The sequence below is a fragment of the Anoplopoma fimbria genome, chromosome 5, assembly GCF_027596085.1.
Source record: "Anoplopoma fimbria isolate UVic2021 breed Golden Eagle Sablefish chromosome 5, Afim_UVic_2022, whole genome shotgun sequence".
In the NCBI taxonomy this organism is placed as follows: Eukaryota; Metazoa; Chordata; class Actinopteri; order Perciformes; family Anoplopomatidae; genus Anoplopoma; species Anoplopoma fimbria.
The window spans coordinates 6,621,479-6,632,910 of record NC_072453.1 but is presented as its reverse complement, the minus strand read 5'-3'; the positions used below and the strand labels follow the sequence as shown (position 1 = coordinate 6,632,910).

At 42.2% G+C, this 11,432-nt stretch overlaps 1 protein-coding gene across 1 annotated transcript; it reads left to right on the top strand.

Moving 5' to 3' along the window:
* Positions 1 to 5,135: 5,135 nt before the first annotated feature.
* Positions 5,136 to 10,747, top strand: metrn (meteorin, glial cell differentiation regulator). Its single transcript, XM_054598676.1, has 4 exons — positions 5,136 to 5,454; positions 6,212 to 6,645; positions 8,182 to 8,241; positions 8,960 to 10,747. The coding sequence occupies exons 1-4, from the start codon at positions 5,348 to 5,350 to the stop codon at positions 9,271 to 9,273; spliced, it is 915 nt and encodes a 304-aa protein (XP_054454651.1). The 5' UTR covers positions 5,136 to 5,347; the 3' UTR covers positions 9,274 to 10,747.
* The last annotated feature ends 685 nt before the right edge of the window (positions 10,748 to 11,432 follow it).

The window sequence follows — 11,432 nt, the reverse complement described above, 5'->3', positions numbered from 1 at the left end:
TAAAGCTGAATCGCTAAACAATTTCAAGGTTGAATCACACCAGTGTTTGGCTCCATTTAGGGGCATTAAACAATGATGGAAAAAGTAGGCTACTCAATTTTTTACAATTTTTTGTTCTAAAAAACAACAAAACGACAATTATTTTTTATATTTCTTTGTCAGTATTGGTACTGGTTCTGTTTAGATGAATCTCAAAATGTCTATTGAACACATTGCATAAAGCACATATTCTAAGTTTGCAGTGTCAACAAGGTACATAGGATTAAAAAACAGATGAAAGAATGAAGGCCCTAAAACCAAAATTCCAAGAGTGACAGAACTTCAGTCATTTGGGAACAATAGATGGAGAGGTCCAATAGACACCTGCAGTCTCTTCCCTCCATTTCGCTAATGAAAAGTCCCCAGGGCACCCAGCTGTGACCTCTGACCCCAGACACTATAATTAGGTTATATTCTGAGCTGCTGAATGCAAAAAGTGGATTGCTAATTTGTGGCGCTATAAATAAAACGAACATCTTCAAAGCACTTTTTAAAGATCAATTCGTCTCACAGAGACACAAACACAGATGACAATGATGAATGGGATTTAAAAAAGTAGAATAAACTAAAACAAGAACATGTGTGCGTCATAGGAGAGAGAGAGACAGAAAGGGGAGAGAGTTGAGTGAGAGATAGATGGAGAAGATGAATAAACTGAGACGTGATACAGGATGGTGCAAAAAATCTCTTGTGATTTGTTTCAGTCTTCAAATCATGAGATAATTCATCTGAATATCACACACAAGGGTCATATTAGAGAATTGAGACAGTAAAGCTAAGTGATCTATTACATGTTTAGAAAAGCATTAAAACACATTCTCAGGGTGTCTCTGCGTGTTTCCAGCTGCGTTTGCTATCAACCCTCTCTGACACTGTTTATCTGGTATAGGGCCCTCTTGTATTCAGTTTCCCACTGGGCTTTATACTAACACACACACACACACACACACACACACACACACACACACACACACACACACACACACACACACACACACACACACACACACACACACACACACACACACACACACACACACACACACACACACACACACACACACACACACACACACACACATCACATTCACGGTCAAACACAGTCACACAAACTGAGATGAGAGGCACAAAGAGAAATTTACTGTCATACAAACAAACACATACACAATCAGGATCCTGAGAAAGTGCAATGAGAGAGCAGGTGTCAGTTTTCACATGCAGCTCTCATGGGGGCTCGGAGGGTAAATATCAGCACAAGTTTTTCCGAGCTCCTCCTCGCATCGGCTCCTCTCACAGCCTCTGGCCGCCATTCGACTGTGACCGCAGACCAGGAGTCCCTCACCTGCATGGAGAGGTGGGAAAACGCCAACTCCACCGCTCTCACTGACTCATCACAACACAGAACTCCATTGATAAAACAGCCTCTTTCCTATAACTAAATATGCCACTATTTATTCTCACTTAAAGCAAAATTTGAAAATGTATTTGCTGTCCAAAATATGCCTATTTTTTTTTTTTACAAAAGCATATCAGGCTACAGCTCCCTTGGAAATAATGTGACAAGGGAATAATAGTCGTCACAGGGACAAGGGTCACTTTTACTACATGTTGTGTATATAAATAATCTAAGTATGTACTTTTCAGCCTGATAACTAAATACACTCATCCAGCAAGTGTATGTTAAAATATATGACTCTGGCATTCAGGATATTTTTTGTAATTCTCATTTAACCCAACAATAATTTAAAATATAACTGCATATGTAACCCTGATTCCACAGCTACTTAAACATTATTTCCCATGACAAACCTCAAACTAACCAAGCAAAACACAAGACACAGCACAATCCAGTGGCGGGAAGGCCTCTCTGAACGTAGGCTGATTGTCAGAGTATCCTGACATGGTCTTAGATCTCATTACCAGCAGATAGATGACTCCGTACAGGAAAACAAACAGCAGCGATGTCAGCTCAACCGGATTAGCACCGAGGTGCCATGGGAAGCTGCTGAAAAGTCTGGGAACGAGGACATCTCAACTTCTCAACTCAGAGCGGTTCGTCGTCTTGGTGTTTCAGCTGCTGCATTGACAGCATACTGCTGCTGCACCACACTTTCTAAATAATATACAACCCTTAGATCCTATAAGCCTCCTCTCTGGTGCAGCACATGTCATATAAAGGATGTGTTGACTTATGACAGTAGACCAATACTGTGTGAGGCTTTGATCCTGCTGGAGGATTTGGTTTCTAGATGTCAGCAATGTTGAACTCACGTCGTGAGTGTGAAATTCAAAGGAGGAAATCTATCAAGTGAATAGTTCTGTCTGCAGATTGCAACCTAGACAACTGTAATTTTCTGACTCCTAACAATGAATTAAACAAATCGTGAATCCTCTTAACACTAAAAATAAACACATAGCACAATATTTCTGGATTGCACTTACACACACATTACCCTGTGTATAGGTAATTCCAGCTTTTATGGAAGACATAGCATTTTTTTTACAAGAGCCTCTATGTCTGAGACAGCGAGAACAGACAACGAAACAAAAGTTACACAAAATGTCATGGTCCCGTAAATGCCAGTGACACCACACTGTCACAAAATCCTCCCCGTACTTGCAGACACACATAGATAGAGGAATACGGTATACGAGGTAAATAGACACAGAACTAACAGGTACATGCAAACTCTCGTATGCGTACAGCAACACTGTTTGAAGACGCTCTCATTGGCAGGCCAGTGAGAATACAGTGGACACAGAGAGCGAAGAAATGCGGGAATCTGGTTCAGTGGTTAAAATGAGGACAAGCTGACAGTGTTTCATTAGCGTGAAAGATGGCATTGTTCTGGATGCAGAACGGAAACAACCAGGTCTGATGATTCACACACACTCAGATGGCCTTGATATAGAATCTCTTGACAGAGCCAGTCTAGCTGTTTCCCTCAGTTTGTAGCCTTTATGCTAAGCTAAGCTTACCGCCTGTTAGACGTAGGGGCAGATATGAGAATGGCATCAATCTTCTAATCTAACTCTCCGCAAGAGTAAATACATTACTCTGGTACTTTGAGATGCAAATTTAACATGCATTACTTACCTCTGTGTATGCGTTACTGCATGTTTAAACAAAATTAATGTTGTTTTCACTTACTTTTTTTTCTAATTCTCCATTCCTTACACCATGACATATTTAGTAATGAAAACTCTCAGTAACTGGGAGTAGCAGTTAAATCGCACATGTGATAAAACCGTTGATATCCACATTAAATTAATTTAAATATGTTTGAACTCTAAGATCCGTACTTTCATATGAGCGCATTATTCTCACACGCCACATGAAAGCGTTTAATATATCCTAGCTGGATAAGACTGTAGTTCAGGTCATACCAGGGTCAATAAGCGTGTGCGTGCTATTGTTTTAATGGACACGTGTATAAATGCATGCACACTGATGAGTTTGACAAAGTGTGTAAATCTGACTGTCCGTGTCTGACTACACTTTGCACACGTGGATGCTAAGACATATTTGTGACGTCCATAACTAAATTTAGGCACTAATGTATTCATTTTTCTTTGACTGGGTCACCCCCCTGTCGTTCGGCACTTTAAACTCTGCTGCTTTGAAATGCCCTGCAGAAAACAAAGCTCCGTCCTGCTGCAGACAATAAAGCAGCTGGATTTCTGCACATGTGCCATTGTGTTGGTCTGAGGCCTTGTCATAACTCCATCGCAGGGGCCTAGACTTTCATCACGCACACACACACGTGCAATAACACACAAACGTGCATGGAAAGTCACTGACTCGGGGAGATGGATGGCGGTGTTAACACAAAAGAATATTTGATTTGGTTATAAATACCACAACATGAAAGAGAAGCCCAGCAGGGTAAAAGGCAAAGGGCACGACAACCGGAGGAGGCAAAATATTCATCATTATCACCATCATATATGGTGCATCTGAAAATCAGGTTAGCGTCATTGAGCTGTGACCAGTGCTTTTTGTCTCCTCTTCTTCATTGGATTTAGTCTCATGAGGGTAATATATTTTCCAACATTTCAGAAGTCTTTGAAATGGCCAGTCTTGTTTGAAAATACAATTTTGCAGAATGAAGCACATATAGAACGCTACTGATCAAATCCATGAAATGCTTTATTATAAGTTCAGTGAATTTGGGATGTTAAAAAAGTAAGCCATTCATTATAATTATAACAAGGATTACAACAAGAATTTTCTTTGTGTTTATATAAGTCTAATGACCATGACTTGAAAACCAAGATTTCTATGCATCATAAAGCATTTTATGGTATATTCAAAGTCCCCCTCCACACAAAAATGTGTTTAGCTCATTATTGCTTCACTTTGATGTGTGAACTTAATACTAAAGAGAGAGATGAAATTACATGAATCTGCTGAAGAACGGAAAGTTTCTCTGCGCTCACCTTAAATTAGTTTTTGACATCACAACTAGTTTGTATGCAAAACTATGCGGTCCAATATAGAATTTACACAATTTTGGTGTGGAAACTCAAAGCCTCTAGTGAACAAATACACTGACAATGGTCGTAAAAGTAAAGTATGAGACATCTTGTGTCCAGTTGTTAAACTTTTGAAAAAGTTAATTTGAATTAAGTTTATTAACTAATTATTTTGGTAGAAAAACGTAAAATCAAGTACATATGATAATCATCTTAATAATCATATAACATTGACAACTTTCATAGAGCCCTTTTCAAGTTAAAATCAAAAAATTATAAAATCGTTAAATGTTATAATGAAACTGATAAAACCAATTCCAGCAATGTAAAATAAATAAGAAAGGAGAAAAAAAAAAAGGAAATAATAAAAAACCTCAAAGTTTCAGTTAACTACTCATCATGTCAGTTAATTAGTATTTTCTATGCAGACATGCTAAACACAATAGTGAATTGAAACTTGTTTCCCCTTGCATACTGTTACTTTCTCTGCGGGTCAGACGTCCCTCCCCCTCGTCAGTGGTTTAAAGTTTCACTGCTCGGACTCTGATTGGTCCGTCAAGTTTCTCCGACGGGGAATAACTTCAGAGCTCTGCGTCCTCCTGACGCACAGCAGCCCGGAGAGTTGAGAGCAGAGAGCAGAGAGTTTAGCAGTATTCTCTTATCTTACACATCAGGGTAAGAGGATACAAAACTATGGAGGTTATCAGACACACAGTCAGATTTGTTTTATAGAGGGATTGTACTCGCAGAGGCTGCAGCTTTGGAATTATATTTTTCTAAGGTTTTATCTTTTTTTTTTTTTTTTACTGCGCATCATCCACTGTTGAAAAAAATGCCTTGTTACGGCGTTTGGATTAACGCAATTTGGATTTTATTTTTCGCCATTTTTAACGCGGCTTCTTCGAGCTATTCTGAAGACCAGTGCAGCTGGAGAGGAAGGCAAGTATTTATATAGTATATGTGCTCTTTCTGCACCAAATGCAGAAAGAGCTCATATTATTTATGTGTGCTCTTTCTGCATTTGGTTGAATGAAAAGATAAGATTCGGACATGCCGCTCAGAGATGCTGCAGGTGTCTTGCTGGTGAAGGACCATGTTTGCTTGAATGCGACATGTTGGGACGTGCCATTTGGGCGCAGTGAACATGTTTCTGATGCTCTGCTGAGATTGCGCCTCCGGGCTGTCTGCAGGAGGCACGGGGGGTCCAGACAGACAGGAGACTGAAGGATTAATTCTGTTACTTGGAGAGAAAAACAAACAAACATGTGATGCATGCAGTTGTTGAATAGCAGTTAAATAAAAAAAATTAAAAAAAAAAGTTAAAATACCCGCAGAAGACTTTCAGTTTTTACAGAAGTTTGGCCCTTGAGATGCCATGATTGGCCCCTGTTACCACAAGCTGCCAGTAGGTGGTTGCTTTCTCTTGAGTAGGAGCATATGTCTTGATTTGCTAAAGTTCTACATCATTTTTTTTCTCTCTTTTTATGTCATCTTCTGTTTCTAAGCATTTTTTATGAAAAGTTCTGTTAAGTTGCCTGTTTGCATGGCTCACATTCAAACCAGCTCAGTCCATCCTGCAGTACATTTAGGAAAGTGTCCACTGATGATGCTGAATTGATGGACTCTTGCCTTTAAAAAAATAATATGTAAACCTTTATGTAACCTTTTCTTCCTCTCTTTTTTCCCCTTCTCACAGTGGTTTGTCCCAGCAGCAGGGCAGCGTGGAGCAGATCTCCCTCCACTGCTCTGAGGGCACACTGGACTGGCTTTATCCCAAAGGGGCCCTGCGCCTCACCCTCTCACCCCGCCTGCCCTCTGTGGCGGTGGGGCCCGGCGGCAGCAGCTCGGGCCTCATCACGGCCTGCGTCAAGCCTTCCGAGCAGTTCCACGGAGCCCAGCTGTACCTGGAGCGAGATGGGGTCCTGGAGCTCCTGGTAGGGGACCGCCTGGAGACCTCTCCCCCACCGAGGGTTCGCTGCTTCAGCCGCCTGCCTGGGGAGAGGGTGGCTCTCTACCTGCAGGCTACACCTCATCAGGACATCAGCAGGAGGATCGCCACCTTCCGATATGAGCTGAGAGGGGACTGGACCGCTCGCCTGTCACTGGACTCCAACCCCATCAGCAGTGAAGGTGAGTCAGTGAATAGTCAGCCATGTTGGTTTGAGTGTGGCTACATGAGGTCAAATGAGGAGCCACTATAAAAAGGTTTTGGCTTTAATTTGTGATTCTTAGTTAATGAATTAGGGAACAGAGGACGTGCAGAAGAACTTTTGATGTTATCTCCTAGCAACAGACACTTATTCTCAGCATCAGAAACAAAACTCTTAAAAAACCACCAAACTGTGGTTGAAGTTATTTTCCTCCCTTCCTGAAAAGTTTGGGGGATGCAAGGTTTAAACCCACCAGTGATGATATTCCACACCATAAAATCCTGCCTGTAGATGATTCATAATTCTCTACAGGCCTCTGTGGGCTGGTCGGGCTTTCCACAGACCATGCAGAGTGCAGAGAGGGAGGAAGTGGCCAAACTTTCCCCAGAGGCGTGCTGGTTTGGAGTAGGAGAAGGGGAGCCGTGGAGTGGGGAGGAGGGGGACAAAAGCACAGTATGTGGGGCTTTCTCCAGAGCCCAGAGCCCTTTTGAATGGGTGCCGCATGAGTATTCTGGGATTACTGCCGTCGCCTAGGCGACAGGGAGGCCTCTGCCCAGCTGAGATGCTCCTCTCTTTTGTTGAGCTGCCTCTCTGTAGGGAGACTTGTCTGTAGGAGTATACTCCCCCCTCTACATCGCTCTCCCTCCCACACACACACACACACACACACACACACACACACACACACACACACACACACACACACACACACACACACACACACACACACACACACACTGATTAGGCTTGGGAGGGGGTTTGCTGTTGACTAGAGAGGAAGGAATCTCATTTATCAAGTGGTTTTCACTAAGGAGGAGAATGTGTGGGGTGGGCAAGGGGCCTCCAAAGAACCACAAGGAGAACTTTAAAAAATGCCAGGACTTTTTTTTGTTCTACCCACAGTTTAGTCAATGCAGACAGACAGAGCTTTGCAGGGTCGGTTTGATTTTTTTTTTTTTTTTGTGGCCATCTCCAAATCCTGTTACCAATTTGAATAAGGTGCACCGCATTTGTTTTTTCTTTCTTTTTTTAAGAAAAGTCCTTGGCGGAAAGAAAGGAGAGTATTTTGTGGGAAGTGTGATTGTGCTCCCTTGAAAAAATCTTTGAAGTCCACCCCCACTCCTTCCCCTTGGCCCCTGTCTAGCAGGCTTTGATGAGGTGTGACTGTAGACACCCTGAAAGGCTTTAAGGGGGAAAGTTTCATCTGGCCTTTAAATCGTCTGGGGCGGAAGAGCCTCGCACCTTAAAGCTCCACTGGTCCTCTTCTGCCAACTGTAAAAGTAGCAGCTGTCTGTTAGAACGCAGTGGTTGGTCTTTTCTTTTGTTGCTCGTCTTTGCACAGAGTTTTTAAGTCTGGATTTACATCTCACATTCCTGTGCATGTGATCTGGAACTGCAGTCTGATTTCCAGAGTCTCAGTATATGTATTGGCATATAGGTGTTTTATAGCAGTTTATAGTGCTATGTGAGGTCACCAACTGACTCTCCCTCTTTTCTCCCCTTGTTTTCTCTCCAGAGGCCTGCAGACCCTGCAACAACACTGAGATTCTGATGGCGGTTTGCACCAGTGACTTTGGTAAGTTACCTGATACAACAAGTTGCTAATATGAAAACCAGGAATGAAATGTCATTGTCACTTAGAAATCCACCCCCTTTAATTCAGCCGAGATTAACAAATTAAACCAGACCCCCCAAAAAAGTCCTGGCAGCAAAGCCTTAGAACATAATGAGTTCTTGTTAGGATCTACAAATGTGTCAAATCGGTTTAAAGGCAGAGCACCCCAGTGGCTCCAAAATCCTCTCCTCTCAAAAGTGCAAAGGTTAGAGGTGAAACAGCAGCTCTCTGCAACCCCCAACACACAACACACACACACACACACACACACACACACACACACACACACACACACACACACACACACACACACACACACACACACACACACACACACACACACACACACAAACTCCTACTGGAGGCACTGTAGTGGACTAATCCTGACATCCCCCCAAGAGAAGGAGCAGTGGACTAATCTGCTGGCCTCTGATTGAGCTGTAATGGCAGTGAGGAAAAGTTCAGCTGGCAACAAAAGTCAGAGGGATTAGTGAGCAGGCGCCGACCTTCGCACGGCTTTTAACATCAGTTGGTGGTCAACAAAGAATCCCCCAACTAGCTACAATAGGACAACATAACGGGCAACATGACAAAAATACAGCAAAACACTTTGTAAGTTAAAAAAAACAAACCCCACATAGATTGAAGATATTAACCTGAATGTTCTGTTTATCCACAGTTGTGCGAGGTAACATCAGATCCGTGGTGGAAGACGATACCCTAAGAGCAGCGGTGATCAAGGTCAGCGCCACCCGGGTGTTTCGTCAGAAGTACGCCCTGTTTACGGGCAACAGTCGCCTGATCAGACGGGGTGAGGTCAGGACTCTGCTGCAGTGTGGCGTTAAACCGGGGCCCGGCAGCTTTCTCTTCACAGGCCGGGTCCACTTTGGGGAGGCCTGGTTGGGCTGCGCTCCCCGCTACAAGGACTTCAAGCAGGCTTACACTATGGCCAAAGCAGCCCAGCAGATACCCTGTGAACTGCCTGTTGACTGAGTTAAAATCTCCACAGCAGCTTGTATACTAGCGCTCAGAGTAGAGGCCGCACTGAAAGCCAGGCCAAACTCAGCCCTGTTCCATGTTTTTGGAAGAAGCCATGGTGTCCAACTGTTGGCCGATGCAGCCATGGGGCCACAAAACGACTTCCCAAAGGTCTGAGGAGTGAAATGGACTTTTCCCCAACACCATTTCAGTGCAATATGCAGTCATCGGGTCAGAAAAAACCTGGTGGACTTGTGACAAGAGGGACGTGGTTCAAATGAAGATCATCAGCTTTTGGCATTGGACAGTTTTTACACGCAGTGATGCCATTACGCAGGTTCAGATAAAATCTATTGAAAGCTTTCCATTCGGGATAAATTAAGTCAAGCCATTAATTCAGGCCTAGTGAGAGTCATTGCTTTGAAACTCAGGAAAATTTATTAAAAGTTCTATAGAAAGCTTACTGCCTTGGTACCCTAGTGAGGATACATTAAGGCACCTCTTTGTTCAGTGAATGTCAGGTCATGGGAAAGTTATATTCTGCTTGCTACCCCTTCACTGGGGTCATCCTCAGTGTTACTATTATTAAAGAGATTATAAAAAAAAGTCCTCACAAAACAAAATGTTAAAAAATATATATGTTTGCACTGATAACGGAAAGGGAAAGATCTGGAAAGTGTGATGCTGCGAGCACTGGAAACCAAATAAAAAGCAACTATATGTAGCATAGCGGAGCAATGAGAATTTAATATATGTACAGATAATGTGAGCAAATACAGTAGTGACACAAAGCTAAGGCTACCTGAGCAGGTTTCACAGCTCAAACTAGTGCTGAGAGCACTTTTATATGCTAGCCAATTCTGAGATTTTGCTTCCATTAAGAGATGCAGGTGTCCAGGAGGCCTGTCTTACAGTACATTTTATTAGCCATGCAATATTTCTGCAAACCTGAAAACAAATTTGACTGCATTTGATTATGAAATGAATTGTCTAAAAATATGTTGGAGTGGAATTGCAGCAGTGTTGCCAAAGCGGTTTTAAGTTTTATTGCTTCCAAGTTATTCTCTGCTGATGTTGTCACATATTATCACACAAGATATTCAACTGTATATAATCACTAATTTCTGTCGACAACAGTCAATTATAACATCATAAATCCAGTGTTGTTATAAGATATAAAAAGGGTGATATGGATAGAGAAATCATCTGACCAGTTTTTGGTGGATTACACTGGACAACGGCTAGCTCAAGAGAAAGACATAAATATGCATTCAGTGTTAAAAAATCTGCTCTGTAAAATGATTCATAACTTATGTGCACTATATCAACAAGGGGAGGTGTTCATACCAAATTACCGTTATATGCTCAAGTGGTATGTCTTAAATGTGTACACTGCCATTTTTGTTTATTTGTTTATTTTTTATGTGAAGTTATGTTAATAACAATGTAATTGTAAATATGTTTATAAGAAATTCTAGAAACCACAGCATGAAAAAAAAGTGAAAAAACATTGTATTGTGGATTATTTTTATGTTTGTCTGTGTTATTAAAATATACTGTGAGAAAATACTCATGAATTGAAGTTCGTCTGAAAGCCTTTCTCGTATATATTCACTTTGAACTCATTCTTCGGGCATTTCTTTCTCCACAAACATTATGCAGCTGGATCATTCATTTATCAGCACTCTTACCCTCTCATCTATTACATCAATACAGTTTAACCCACACCAAAGTATTTGGGTCCAAAGGTTTCTAGCATGGCAAAGCTTTCTCAGACATAAGTCACTTCAAGTATCCATGAATCAGACCTCTGAAAGCTCAGAACAAACGACATGCCTGAGAGAGCGAGAGGCCTAAAAGGCGGAGAGATTTAAGGAGTGTTCAGGACCCTGAGGGCTCAGGACGGGGAAGGAGGTAGAAAGCAGCGTTTGGAATTCTGTTGTCCTAGGCCTCCCATTTTCAGGATTCAGGAAGCAATAAATTGCCATTAAAGGGAGCGGTGTGGCAGACTGGGCTGAGCTGAGGTGCCACACAGTCGCTCGCTCTATCCTGACCGCATGTGTGCGAGGACACAATATAACCAAATCTCCTTTCCACTTCACTTAAGACATGCTCCTTCAGCCTGGAGCAAAAGTTTGTTTCCTACCTCAACTTGGATTTTATCTACAGCATCA

Excerpts from the sequence above, each read along its gene's own strand:
- metrn (XM_054598676.1), top strand. The coding sequence starts at position 5,348 with ATGCCTTGTTACGGCGTTTGGATTAACGCAATTTGGATTTTATTTTTC. Across the intron at positions 5,455-6,211 it reads CAGTGCAGCTGGAGAGGAAG|TGGTTTGTCCCAGCAGCAGG; the intron begins GCAAGTATTTAT and ends CCCTTCTCACAG. Across the intron at positions 6,646-8,181 it reads CAACCCCATCAGCAGTGAAG|AGGCCTGCAGACCCTGCAAC; the intron begins GTGAGTCAGTGA and ends TTTTCTCTCCAG.